Source organism: Henckelia pumila, chromosome 1 (genome assembly GCF_033568475.1).
Source record: "Henckelia pumila isolate YLH828 chromosome 1, ASM3356847v2, whole genome shotgun sequence".
NCBI lineage: Eukaryota > Viridiplantae > Streptophyta > Magnoliopsida > Lamiales > Gesneriaceae > Henckelia > Henckelia pumila.
Window position 1 is genome coordinate 13,578,203 of NC_133120.1, and position 15,151 is coordinate 13,593,353.

At 42.8% G+C, this 15,151-nt stretch overlaps 1 protein-coding gene across 1 annotated transcript; it reads left to right on the forward strand.

Annotated features, from left to right (window-relative positions):
* The first annotated feature begins 286 nt into the window (after window positions 1–286).
* On the forward strand, window positions 287–5,069 carry LOC140859835 (uncharacterized). Its single transcript, XM_073262425.1, has 8 exons — window positions 287–451; window positions 553–880; window positions 1,713–2,054; window positions 2,265–3,105; window positions 3,150–3,671; window positions 4,185–4,581; window positions 4,864–4,925; window positions 5,033–5,069. The coding sequence occupies exons 1-8, from the start codon at window positions 287–289 to the stop codon at window positions 5,067–5,069; spliced, it is 2,694 nt and encodes an 897-aa protein (XP_073118526.1).
* The last annotated feature ends 10,082 nt before the right edge of the window (window positions 5,070–15,151 follow it).

Here is a 15,151-nt window from a genome sequence, read left to right on the forward strand (position 1 = left end):
TTAAGGAGTTGATCCAGATTTCAGTTCCTGGGATTTACAACAAGAGCATATTTAATCTGTTGGAGTCCATAGATCAAGCCATAGCTTGAAGAGGTAAAATTATAATTATTATTATTGTTTTACTCAATTGTTTTAATCACAAAGGATCTGGCATTCATAGATCTGGAATTGTTCCAGATCATAAAATTTTAAGCTTTCGCTACCTTGGGTGCCGGATCACACAGATCCAGGAACAACGTTCCAACAGGAGTTTCCAAATGTATCACTATTATTGAACCACTGCCAGATGAATCTCAATTTGAAGAAAGGGCAAACTCTGTTAAACGAGGCCGTGGGAGACCCCCCGAAGAGAATGAGATCTGTTCCGGCTTTGGGATCTCGAGAAAATTTAAACAAGCTTGCTACTATTCCAGATATTTCTCAACGATTGGTACAATCTGGAATATTAGCGGTATTGGAAATAAGTCAGCTCAGAGACGGATTAAGTTTCTGAAAGTTTCTTATAATCTGTTGTTTTTAGCGATTTTTGAACCTATGCATCTGCTTGATCAGGAATGGTTAAATACGAAGTTTGGTTTCTCGTCAGTTATTGTTAATTTAAATAACAATATTTGGTTCTACACTACTGCTGATATTGCGGTTTCAGTGGAGTTCGATCATGAGCAGTTTTTACACTTGCATCTTTCATCTGCTTTGTTTCCTTCAGATATCTATTTGTCTATTGTTTATGCTATGTGTAACAGAGTTCTGAGGAGGGATTTATGGAAGAATTTACTTGAGTGTAATCCTCAAGATGGGTGCCCTTGGATTGTTGGGGGAGATTTCAATATTATTTCGGACCCGTTGGATCAATCTTCGGGGTTGGTCAATCATTCTGGGGGTATGCATGAATTCTCGTAAATATCTTCGGGCTTAAGTTATGACTAATGGGCCCTAAGGTGTTAGTGTCCCATTAGACATATAAGTTAGTCCAGTACAAAAATTATATATAGTACATGATGGGATTTTCGAAAACATTTTTATTATTCCAAGCTAGGAATTCAAAAATCCCTTCTCCCTTTCGTGAGAGAATTCAGTCTGTAATTTTTGGAAAATTACATTCTGAATTGACAGATTAGATCTGTAAATCTCATTGAGAAACATCTGATAAATTTTCTAGTGCAATCTATCAGAGGGTTTAGTTTTCTATTCGTGGACCTGATTAAGGAGTTGATTCAGATTTCAGTTCCTGGGATTTACAACAAGAGCATATTTAATCTGTTGGAGTCCATAGATCAAGCCATAGCTTGAAGAGGTAAAATTATAATTGTTATTATTGTTTTACTCAATTGTTTTAATCACAAAGGATCTGGCATTCATAGATCTGGAATTGTTCCAGATCATAAAATTTTAAACTTTCGCAACCTTGGGTGCCGGATCACACAGATCCAGGAACAACGTTCCAACAGGAATGTATCACTATTATTGAACCTCTGCCAGATTAATCTCAATTTGAAGAAAGGGAAAACTCTGTTAAACGAGGCCGTGGGAGACCCCCGAAGAGAACGAGATCTGTTCCGGCTTTGGGATATCGAGAAAATTTAAACAAGATTGCTACTATTCCAGATATTTCTCAATGATTGGTACAGTCTGGAATATTAGCGGTATTGTAAATAAGTCATCTCAGAGACGGATTAAGTTTCTGAAAGATTCTTATAATCTGTTGTTTTTAGCGATTCTTGAACCTATGCATCTTCTTGATCAGGAATGGTTAAATACAAAGTTTGGTTTCTCGTCAGTTATTGTTAATTTGAATAATAATATTTGGTTCTACACTACTGCTGATATTGCGGTTTCAGTGGAGTTTGATCATGAGCAGTTTTTACACTTGCATCTTTCATCTGCTTTGTTTCCTAAAGATATCTATTTGTCTATTGTTTATGCCAAGTGTAACAGAGTTCTGAGGAGGGATTTATGGAAGAATTTACTTGAGTGTAATCCTCAAGATGGGGGAGATTTCAATATTATTGCGGACCCGTTGGATCAATCTTCGGGGTTGGTCAATCATTCTGGGGGTATGCATGAATTCTCGGATTTTATAATTTCCTTTGGGTTGGTGGATGCAGGATTTGTGGGATCGAGATTTACTTGGACGAACACTATGATTTGGAAACGGTTGGATCGTGTTCTTATTTTTTCATCTTGGGCCAATTATTCGAATTCTATCAAAGTTGAGCATCTTCATCGGGGCACTTCGGATCATTGACCATTGCTCATTTCGTCAGCTTTCATTCCTAAACCTGTGAGTTCATTTAGATTTCAGAATATGTGGTTTCTTCATCATTTAAGCCTTAACTGGAATTACCCTTGTGTTGAGAAGGGTCTTATTCGATTGGTGGTTAAGTTGAAAAGGCTTAAATACCACCTCAAGTGGTGGAATCAGGAGGTGTCCAGGAACATCCATGATAAAGTGAGGGATCTTGATTTGGTGGCAGCCCAAGCAGAAGAAATTTATGATTCGGATAACTCAGAAGAGAATAGGGCTGCCCTGTCTCTGGCTCAAGCCAATCTCTCTCTCTGTTTAGCTATGGAGGAGGCGTTCTGGAAACAAAAAGCATCTGCTAAATGGATGGTGGATGGTGAAAAAAATTCGAAACTTTTTCACAATATGGTCAATCGACGTAGAGCCAGGAACACGATTTTTAGGATCTGGGATGAGGGGGTTGCGTTGGAAACTCCTTCGAGTATTAGGGAGTCTGGAGTGAGGTTCTTTGAGAATTTGCTTACTGGTGATCCGGCTGTTCCTAGTAAGCCTTCCTTTGATCGCATACCAGTTCTGATAGATAAGGCTGATAATTTTTCAATGTTAGCTCCTATCTCTGAGAAGGAAGTGTTTGATAGTGTGTGTTCTTTACATGAGGATAGTGCTGCGGGACCTGATGGTTTCTCTGCAGGTTTTTATCGTAAGTGTTGGGATATTATTAAGGAGGATTTGACTGAGGCCATCAGAGATTGTTGGGCAAGAGCTCCTCTCCCCAGGAGTTTCAGTGCTACTACAATAATCCTGATTCCAAAAATGAAGTTGCGTAGAGATGGTCTGAATTCAGGCCGATTAGCTTATGCAATGTGAGTAATAAGATTATCACTAAACTCATTACTCTTTGCCTCAGTCGCATCCTGCCCAAAATTATCTCCCCTTCTCAGAGTGGATTTGTTGCAGGCAGACTGATTTCAGATAATATTTTGCTGGCTCAGGAAATGGTTAATCACATCAATTATCCAATCAGAGGTGGGAATATCTTTATGAAGTTGGATATGGCCAAAGCATATGACAGAGTGCTTCATGCTTTTGGGTTTTCAGATGGGGTCTGTCATCAAATCTTGCGATGTATTAATAATATCTGGTTTTCCATTAACATTAATGGCACGTTGTCAGGATTTTTTCCATCGAACAGAGGCCTAAGACAAGGAGATCCTCTATCTCCGCTTCTATTTGTTATAGCGGCTGAATATCTTTCCAAGGGATTGGATAATTTATTTTCTCGGCACAGGAGTCTGAACTATCGCATTGGTTGGCCTTTTTGCCTATCTCACTTGGCCTATGCTGATGATATCATTATCTTTTCTAATGGTTCAATTCCTGGAATTCGAACTCTCAGAGATTTTTCACATCATTACAAGCATTGTTCTGGGTAGCTCATTAATAATGCCAGGAGTGTTATTTTAACGTCTAAAAATTGTTCGAGGGATAAAATTGGGCGCTACTTCTCTATTACTGGTTTCGGGGAAGGATCACTACCTCTGCGGTATTTGGGTGCGCCTCTTTACCTAGGGCATCGTAAGAGTTCTTATTTTAATCATAATATTGCCAATGCTCGAAAGAAGCTTCAAGGATGGGAGACGCTAAATCTTTCCTATGGGAGTCGGTTGGTGTTGATAAAGACCGTGCTTTGTTCTATGCCGATTTATTTATTTCAAGTTTTACAGCCGCCAGGAACAGTTCTGCATAGCTTCGATATGTTGTGTGCAAAATTTTTATGGGGTTCGAGAATTGGGATGTAGACTACTCATTGGATTTCTTGGGAGAAGATATGTCATCCGGTTTCTGAAGGTGGGCTGGGTATTCGTAGACACAAGGACACAGTTACTTATTTTTCCATTAAACTTTGGTTTAGGTTCAGGACTGTGGATTCGCTTTGGAGCAGGTTCTTACTTCAGAAATATTTTAGGACTGATCCTCTAGCAGCAGTGCGCATTATGCAAAACATTTCTGCATCTTGGCGTAGATTGATGAAGATTAGGAATCGTGCAGAATCGGAAATTGGTTGGAGAATTGGAGATGGGGACATTAGCTTTTGGTTTGATACTTGGTTTCCGGATGGACCCTTATCTTCTCTGGTTTCTATCCAGAGACATCCCAACAGACTGGTCAGTTGGTTCATGGATGATAGAAATTGGAATCTTGGTCGTCTTCTTCTTGTGCTCCCTCAGGAGGTTGCTTTTCGTGTTTTGGAAGTTCCTATCCAACGTGAGGCTAAGGGCAACACTATCTGGAAAATCTCTATTAATGGGAGATTTTCTCTCAAATCTGCTTGGGATTTGGTACGTAACAGGAAGACAGATGTTAGCTGGTTCAAAGGTTGTTGGTCCAAACTTTTAAGGCCTTCAATTTAAATTTTATGTTGGAGATGGTATTATAAAAGAATACTTGTTGATGATATAATTATGGCTCGAGGAATTGATTTAGCTTCGGTTTGTCAATGTTGTCGATCTCAGGAATCTTTTGACCATCTATTTTTCTCGAGTGGCCTTGCTCAAATAGTTTGGACTTATTTTGCTTGACTTTTTGGTGTTCTGCATCATTGTAATTTTGGTACTTGGAAGGTGGCTGAAGATTGGCATAAGGATGGTCATGCTAGGGAACTTATTCCTTTTCTGATTATTTGGTTCCTCTGGAAGGCGAGGAATGAGCATAAGCATAGGGGTGTTCGCACCCATCCGGCCATAATTATCAAGCAGTTTCATGAGTTTCTTGTTTCTCTTGGCCTTGTAGGGATCTTGAAGGTTGGGCATTGGCGTGGATTCCATAGTTCGGACGGCCCGAACGTTGTCTATAAATAGAGGAGCCGAAGTTCATTTGTGACTCGCTCATCTCCTCTCTTCTCTCTCAATTCCTAAGCCTTCTAACTCAGATCTAGGGAGATCTAGGCATCCTACGGGAAATCCGGAAGTGGCTTAGTGATCTAGACGTCGTCGCGGAGCTATGGCCTAGTTTTGAGGCTATCTACAGCAAAGGGCTAACGACGGACGCACGTATAGCTTTGGCATCCTAAAAAAATTTAGGAGTATGCATTAGTTTAGTTAAGGATTTTAGAGCTTTATTGTTGATGCATGGATATTTGCATTGTAGTAGTAAGTAGACTGAACTAGTAGGCTTGGATTCTAGACCAGCGGAGGTAGGTTTGACCAGCAGTGTTAGAGATACATAAGTACTGACCGAGATAGTCGGCATGATATATTTGCATGTATGTTGCATGAGTATGTGTTATATGCTTTATCATGTTTTAACATGTTTTACTGTCTTAGCACATACATGATTTTACGTGTGACTGCATCCCGAGAGATGTGAGTCATTGACAATCTCCATAGGGAACTATGATCTCATTTTGGACTCGAGTCAGGTATGACAGTTTCCATATGGGGCTTGTATCCTGTTTTGGATTCGGGTCAGGATGGGGTTGGCTCAGCCCTGATATGGAGTATACGAGTACCCCGCAGAGTCGCTCTCTAGCCGGTACTGTATATTCTCGGCGCCATGAGCAAGTGTTTTCACTTGAGTTTTAAATCATTTGTGTGCGCATATTTGTATTTATATCATTGCTTCGTATTGAGCGTTCTAGCTCACGCCCCTGTGTTTGGGTATTCGTTGTGTACCTTGTGGCGGGGCAAGTTTGAGGCTGGACGGTCCAGGTGGCTCTCAGTAGGATTAAACTTTGGAGAGTGCGAGGTTGTAGAGGGTAGGGATTCGTTTACCCTAAACCTTCGATTTGGTTGTATAACAGTACTTATACACTTGTGATATCATCGGTTGTATTCTGCCGATTGGATTTGTTGTATTTTAATTATCCGCTCTTTACGCTTTAAGTTTTAATTGCATGCGCTTTTATCGTAACTCTGATTAGTTAGTGGATCCGGGTTGGGTCACTACAGTTTTGGTATCAGAGCGCATTGCACTGGGAATATCGTAAAGCGGATTAAGTAATTATCTATTCTTATGTAACAGATGGCAGATTACGACGAGAGCCACGGTAGCGTAGACGGCGGTCGTTGGGGCGATCCGGATGATCGTAGACATCGGGGACAGCTCGAGGAGCGCAGGCGAGTGAGCATGCGTAGATTCAAGGAGGTTAGCCCGAAGCCTTTGACGGGTGGTGAGACAGCTGAAGAGGCGGAGGATTGGATTGAGAGGATGAAGAAGTGCTTCCAGGAGTTCCGTTGCACGGCTGAGGATAGGATGGAGATTCTTGCCTTTATGCTTGAGGGAAGAGCGAGGAAGTGGTGGAGATCTACTTCCGCACTGCTCATAGTAGCTAAAGCTACAGCTACTTGGGTTGCGTTTCGTACTGCTTATCAAAGGTTGTATTTTCCTACAGCTCTTCGTCAGGCGAAAGCCAGTGAGTTGTCGAGTTTACGACAGGGGACGATGACGATCGAGGAGTACCAGCAGAAGTTCTTTGATCTGCTACATTTTTGTCCTCATGTTGCTGAGATTTCTATGGCGAAGTTTGATCATTTTCTTCAAGGGTTGAACCCTGATATTCATCGGATGGTTGCTGTGGGCGGCGATGGGACTTACGAGGATTTGGTGGACCGTTGTCACCAGGCCGAGGACAGTATTCGGAGGAACAGGGGACTTTTCTCTTCTTCTTCCAGGTCAGCGAGTGCCAGTACTTTGGGCCCTAGGGGGCAGTCCTTCAAGAACCAGTAGGTACTTCTTCTTCTTCCTCTGGATATGGGGGAGTGCATTGTTTTGGTGGATAGAGACCGAACCGATGTAGTCAGTGTAGACGCAGCCATCCTCCAGGACAATGTGGTCGATCGGCCACTGCATGTTTCCAGTGTGGCCAGGAGGGTCACATGAAGAGAGATTGTCCTATGCTGTTTGGGGCAGTGAGTGGTTCCGGAGGTTCTCAGGCATCTATTCAGCCTCCTCAGTACCAGCAGCCACCTTTCCAGCAGCAGTATTCGCAGTAGCGCCAGCAGCCGTAGCAGTCTCAGAGACAGCCTACTCAGACTCCTTCTCGGGGTCATTCTTCTTTGAGGCCACGTACCCAGGGTCAGGTCTTTGTTCTTAACCAGGAGCAGGCAGAGGCTGACAGTGATCGGATGATTGCAGGTATCTGTAGTTTATGTGGTTTTCCTGCATATGTTTTAATTGATACCGGTGCATCACATTCTTTTGTCTCAGCACGTTTTGCTAAGAAGTATAGATTGTCGTTTATTCCTTTAGACATGTTGCTAGTGGTTTCTACTCCTATGGGGAGCGAGGTTTTAGCCAAGTGTCTAGTTGTGGGTTGTGTTTTGGATTTCGAGGGACATCAGCTTAGTGCTAACCTGATGATTCTAGCGATGGAAGATTTCGATTGCATCATTGGAATAGATCTATTGACTACCTACCGAGAAGTAGTGGATTGCTATCAGAGGTTTGTTCAGTTTCGTCCAGAGGATGACGAGTAATGGTATTTTTATGGTGAGGGACCGCGACCCCCGATGCCAGTGGTTTCAGCTCTGAAGGCCCGGCGTGCTTTAGAGTCTGGCGGGGAAGACTACCTTATCTACGCCATTGACGCATCCTTAGGAGAGCCAGATATCCGGGAGATACCAGTGGTTCGCGACATTCCAGATGTGTTTCCGGAGGAGATTCCAGGTTTGCCACCAGTTAGGGAGATTGAGTTTGGCATTGAATTAGTGCGAGGGACTGCACCAATTTCCAGAACTCCTTACCGATTGGCACCGTCAGAAATGAAAGAGCTGCAGAAGCAATTGTAAGATCTTCTTGATAAGGGTTATATTCGACCTAGTGTTTCTCCATGGGGAGCCCCATTACTGTTTGTCAAGAAGAAGGATGGGTCGATGCGGTTGTGTATTGACTACCATCAGTTGAATCAGGTGACAGTGAAAAATAAGTATCCTCTTCTGCGGATAGATGATCTCTTTGATCAGTTGCAGGGTACTTCTGTCTATTCGAAGATTGATCTTCGGTCTGGGTATCATCAGTTGCGAGTTCGACAGGAGGATGTTCCTAAGACAGCATTTCGTACGCGGTATGGACACTATGAGTTTCTAGTGATGCCGTTTGGTTTGATGAATGCTCCAGCTGTTTTTATGGATCTGATGAACAGAGTTTTCCGCGACTTTCTGGATAAGTTCATGGTGGTGTTCATCGATGATATTTTGGTGTAATTCTCGTAGCATGGATGAGCATGTCTACCACCTCTATATTGTACTGCAGGTCTTGAGGGAGAGACAGTTGTACGCGAAGCTGAGTAAGTGTGACTTCTGGATTGACCGAGTGGTGTTCCTTGGTCATGTCATTTCTTAGGAGGGAGTATCTGTTGATCCTAGCAAGATAGAGGCTATTTTGAATTGGTCACGTCCGACTACAGCTTTTGAGATTCGTAGTTTCCTTGGTTTAGCAGGATACTATAGTCGTTTTGTGGAGAATTTCTCTCAGATAGCTAAGCCTTTGACTCAGTTAACAAAGAAAGACGTTTCTTTTGTTTGGCCTGATGCTTGTGAAAACAGTTTTCGTGAGTTGAGACGTCGTCCGACGACAGCTCCAGTTCTTGCTTTATCGTCTGGATCAGGTGGTTTTGTACTCTTCACTGATGCTTCTCTCCAGGGTTTGGGGTGTGTGTTGACTCAGAATGGCCACGTGATCGCTTATGCTTCCAGACAGTTGAAGACTCACGAGGAGAACTATCCCGTACATGATTTAGAGCTAGCAGCCATTGTCTTTGCTCTTAAGATATGGCGTCACTATTTGTATGGAGAACGATTTGAGATCTTCACCGATCATAAGAGTTTGAAGTATCTGTTCACTCAGGCTGAGTTGAACATGCAGCAACGTCGTTTGATGGATCTGTTGAAGGATTACGATTGTGAGATCAAGTACCATCCAGGTTCTTCTAATCCTGTTGCTGACGCGCTTAGTCGCAAGATCTATATTAGTTCCCTTCGTACTAGTTCAGTTTCGAAGGAAGTGGAAGAGTGTTGTTCTTTGGGATTCACATTCCGTCATAAGAAAGAACAGCAAGGGATTCATGTTTCTTCTGTTCTTGCAGAGCCAGCGTTGTATCGACGAATCCGGGAAACTCAAAATTCTGATCTAAAGACTCAGAAGTTGGCCCATTTGGCTGAGGGTAGTAATACTTCTGGTTTCCATTTGCAGGGAGGCGGCCTGTTGTGTATTTCTGGTCGAGTTGTGGTACCCGAGGAATCTACTTTGAGGGATAAAATCTTATCGCAAGCTCACCGTAGTCGATTCTCTGTACATCCAGGTAGCATGAAGATGTACAAGGATCTTCGCACTCGATTTTGGTCGAAAGGGATGAAGCGCAACGTTTATCAGTTCGTATCCCGATTCCTTGTGTGTCAGTAGGTCAAGGAAGAATTTAGATGACCCGGAGGGTTACTTCACAGCTTAGAGATTCCTAAATGGAAGTGGGAGCATGTGACGAGGGATTTTGTCACCCACTTGCCTATGACTTCCAGGAATTGTGATGCTATTTGGGTTGTCGTGGATCGGTTGTCAAAGTCAGCGCATTTTCTTCCCTATAACCGCGATTACACCTTTGATAGGATGACGGAATTGTATGTATGGGAGATTGTTCGATTGCATGGGATTCCGTTGAGCATTGTCAGCGATAGAGATCCGAGATTCACCTCGAGATTTTGGGGTAGTTTCTAGCGAGCCCTTGGTACTACTTTGAGCTTGAGTACGTCTTATCATCCAGAGACGGACGGATAGTCGGAGCGTACTATTTGCACTTTAGAGGATATGCTTCGCGCGGCGGTGATGGATTTTGGTCCAGCGTGGCATGATCATTTACCCTTGGTGGAGTTCGCATATAACAATAGTTTCCATCGCAGCATTGGCATGGCACCATTTGAGGCTCTTTATGGACGCCATTGTCGTACACCTTTGTTTTGGGACGAGGTTGGCGAGCGTCAGGTTGAGGGTCCTCAGATGATGCAGCAGGTGATTAGTGCAGTGGAGTTAATCCGATGCAGGATTAAGGCGGCCCAGGATCGACAGTCTAGCTATGCGAACACTCACCGGAGGCCGTTACACTTCGAGGTGGGAGAGCATGTTTTCTTGCGTGTGTCACCTTTCCGGAAGGTGATGAGGTTTGGTTGCAAGGGTAAGCTGACACCTAGATTTATTGGTCCTTTCGAGATTCTCGAGAAGGTTGGGGATGTTGCTTATCGTCTGGCCTTGCCACCCGATCTTTCGGAGATCCACGATGTGTTCCACGTGTCCTTGTTGAGGCATTATGTGGCGGACGAGTCGCATATTTTGCATCCGACCGAGGTAAAGGTAGATCGGGATCTATCGTATGTGGAGAAACCCCTGCGGATTCTTGACAGGAAGGACAAGATACTTCGTAACAAGAGTATAACGTTGGTAATGGTACAGTGGCAGCGCACAGATACAGAGGAAGCTACTTGGGAGTTGGAGAGTCGGATGTTAGCCGAGCACCCCGAGTTATTTTGAGATTTTGTACTTCTTTGTACCGAGTTTGTACTTGTTCAATTGTAAAAAGGGATATTTGTGTTGAATCCTGTACTTTTCCTCTGTCTTTAATTTCTAGGATGAAATTTCTTAAGTGGGGGAGAATGTAGTAACCCATATCCAAAAGTAATGATTAATAGGTAATTAATCAAGTGATCATGTTTAAATTTAATAAAACGTGATTAAAGAAATTTCAAATGGATTAACGGAGCCCGAAAATAGATCCAGGATACTCGAAAATGGTGGGCATGGCTCGAGAAGTTCAGATGCTCCGAACTGGAGTTCGGAGGATCCGGAGAGGATCGGAGGCTCCGTCGGTGGAATCGGAGGATCCGAACAGGGTTAGGGCTTATGTCATCAACTACGTCAGCAAGGTGACGTCATGGATGACATCATTGATGGGACTTCGGAAGACCCGAAGTAAGGATCGGATGGTCCGATCGTGTTCGGATGATCCGAAGTCATGATCGGAGGATCCGAACCAGTTCGGAGGGCCTGAAGCCGAGTTCGGACGGCCCGAACGTTGTCTATAAATAGAGGAGCCGAGGTTCATTTGTGACTCGGTCATCTCCTCTCTTCTCTCTCAATTCCTAAGCCTTCTAACTCAGATCTAGGGAGATCTAGGCGTCCTACGGGAAATCCAGAAGTGGCTTAGTGATCTAGACGTCTCGCGAAGCTATGGCCTAGTTTTGAGGCTATCTACAGCAAAGGGCTAACGACGGACGCTGGTATAGCTTTGGCATCCTAAAAATATTTATGAAGTATGCATTAGCTTAGTTAAGGCTTTTAGAGCTTTATTGTTGATGCATGGATATTTGCATTGTATTAGCAAGTAGACTGAACTAATAGGCTTGGAGTCTAGACCAGCGGTGCTAGGTTTGACCAGCAGTGTTAGAGGTACGTAAGTACTGATCGAGATAGCCGGTATGATATATTTGCATGTATGTTGCATGAGTATGTGCTATATGCTTTATCATGTTTTAGCATGTTTTACTGTCTTAGCACATACATGATTTTACGTGTGACTGCATCCGGAAAGATGTGAGTCATTGACAGTTTCCATAGGGAACTATGATCTCATTTTGGACTCGAGTCAGGTATGACAGTTTCCATATGGGGCTTGTATCCTGTTTTGGATTCGGGTCAGGATGGGGTTGGCTCAGCCCTAATATGGAGTATACGAGTACCCCGCAGAGTCGCTCTCTAGCCGGTACTGTATATTCTCGACGCCATGAGAAAGTGTTTTCACTTGAGTTTTAAATCATTTGTGTGCGCATATTTGTATTTATATCATTGCTTCGTATTGAGCGTTCTAGCTCACGCCCCTGTGTTTGGGTATTCGTTGTGTACCTTGTGGCGGGGCAGGTTTGAGGCTGGACGGTCCAGGCGGCTCTCAACAGGATTAAGCTTTGGAGAGTGCGAGGTTGTAGAGGGTAGGGATTCGTTTACCCTAAACCTTCGATTTGGTTGTATAACAGTACTTATACACTTGTGATATCGTCGGTTGTATTTTGCCGATTGGATTTGTTGTATTTTAATTATCCGCTCTTTATGCTTTAAGTTTTAATTGCATGCGCTTTTATCGTAACTCTGATTAGTTAGTGGATCCGGGTTGGGTCACTACAAGCGCTCTCAATTATTGATGCAGACAACACCTGCTGGGAATTCAGTTAGATTTTAACCCAAATTCAAGGGATACTTAATTCTTCAATGGTGAGGAAGTCTCATTTGTACAGAGAAGCTAATGCGGCGGCAGACGAATTGGCTAATATAGGATTGGCCAAGGGGTCTGCAATTTTATGTCCAAGGGATATTCAAGGGCTGATAAGAGGAATTTGCAGATTAGACAGATTGGGTCTGCCTTATATTCGAGGTAGCTAGTTCTTATTGTTTTATTTGTAATTGTTTTAAATTCTTGTAATTTCTTGAGAGGTTTTGGCTTAGTCCCCCCCTCTTGTATTTCTTCGTTTTATCTAATAAACGGGTAGGGGTCCGCCTAACCCCCCGTCACAACAGGCGGCTTTTTGAAAAAAAAAATTTATGAGGCCAAAATAAAAATATTTAAAGACCCAAATAATTTTTTAACTAATTAACTTGGCCCGAAAAAAAAACACTTAAACTAATAAATACTTTAAAAAATAAAATACCCGAGCCCGACTCACCTAACCCGAACCCCACTAACATGACCCACGACAACTCGGACCAGACTCAGACCACCAAGCCCGAGCCCAGCCCGAAATAAAACACAAAAGCCCGATCCCATTCCCAGCTGCTACGTGGATGCAAGCAGTCATAAAGATGGCCGTTGTCGGGCTAGCTCCGGCCACCACCAGCCAAAGTAACACCCCTTATACCTAGCCCTCATCCAGACGTTTCCATCAAGCCAAAAACTAGCCCAAACCTTGACCTAAGCAGCTCACACGAAGGCCTGCACTCAACCCCTTCCCAGCTCACGCGCAAGAATGAGCAGCTGCTGAATTTTTGCTCGTACGACCTACTAAAACCACCAAATTCCGTGAAAATATGTCCAAATCTTAGCCAAAATGTAGGGGTTTCTAATTCATCCAACCTCACCTCAAACCACGGCTTGAGGAAGGAGAACAAACCTCTTTTTCGCAGAACCCTTGCACTGCGCGATCTGGTGCAACAGAAGGAAAAAGACATGGTTCCAGCCTATTCAACCTTAAACCTCCGACCCAGATCAATCTTAAGGACCCTTAGACACCCACCTAGCCATGCCCCAGCAGCCATAACTGATCCAGATGAAGAAAACGTGAGATGCAACACCAAAAACACAAGAACAAGTGAGCTTTAGAATAAAAATTCCAAGATCTTGCATGGATTCGTGCATACCTCTTCAAATCACAATAAATCTGACAAAACAACTTGTATATAGCTTATATGGTGAGAAAAGAAGAGATTAAACATGAATTTTGATTTATTTGAAGCTAAACTCGCGTGTACGGGTTCCGGGGCTACGGATCGACGAAGAATTGATAAAGATCTTGAAGCTACTGCTATGGGGATCTGCTAAGCTGCTGTGGGATGTGTGAATGGAGGTGGAAGGGAGTGGAGGTGGCTTGGAGGGGAAAGAAACGTAGGTTTAGGTGTGATTAGGAGTAATTTATGATAATTAGGTTAATAATAATTAGGATATAAATTATACCATATAATAAAAAAAATTTAAACTTTGAAACACATGCTGATATAATATAAAATTTTTAATCTCGAAATACCAAACTATGGTATTTTTAAAAGTTAATAAAAGTCATAAAAATGGCTTAATTTGGATAAAAATGGGCTTACTAATATATATATATATAAAATACCCTAAATTTTGTGAAATAAAACCATAAAATAATATTTTAAGGCTTCTAAAAATATCATAAAATATTTTTCGTCAAAAAAAAGATCACGTCCTTCCACGGTCCCGTCTACGCGATAAAATTAAAAAATTATTCAAAAATCTAAAAATTCCAAAATTATGGGTTAAATGCTAAAATAACTTTAAAGCATGCACATAATACACATAATAACACATAAATAGCATTTAACCCACATTTCTAAATTTTAAATAATTAAATTTTCCTAATTATGCATGCGAATTTACGTATTAAAATTCCGGGTGCTGCAATTCTCCTCCCCTTAAAATAAATTTCTTCCTCGAAATTAAGGTAATTACCCAAACAACTCCGGATAGCGAGTCCTCATGTCCGCCTCGGTCTTCCAAGTAGCTTCCTCCTTAGAGTGATTCAGCCACTGGACTTTGACCATCGGTATGACTCGCGTCTTAAGCCTTCGCTCCTCCCTAGCCAAAATCTGCACTGGTCTCTCCTCGAAAGCTAGCTCTGACATCAACTGTAGAGGCCCTAATCAAGGACATGCGATGGACTCGAGATGTATCTCCGAAGCATAGACACATGGAACACGTTGTGCACTGCCGCAAGATCTGGTGGTAGCGCCAAACGGTAGGCCAACGCGCCAACCCTTTCCAAAATCTCGAATGGCCCAATGTATCTTGGATTGAGCTTGCCTCTCCGACCAAAGCGCATCACACCCTTCATAGGTGACACTTTCAAAAACACGTGGTCACCAACAGTGAACTCAAGATATCGCCATCGTGTGTCAGCATAACTCTTATGACGACTCTGAGCAGTCCTCATACGATCGCGAATCTGAGTCACAATATTTGCAGTCTGCTGCACTATCTTGGGACCATGAAGAATTCTCTCCCCAATCTCATCCCAATGCACGGTAAATCTGCATCTCCTTCCATAGAAAGCCGCATAAGGAGCCATACCTATAGACGCCTAGTAACTGTTGTTATAGGTGAACTCCACTAATGGCAATCTCGTCTCCCAAGAGCCCTGTCAATCG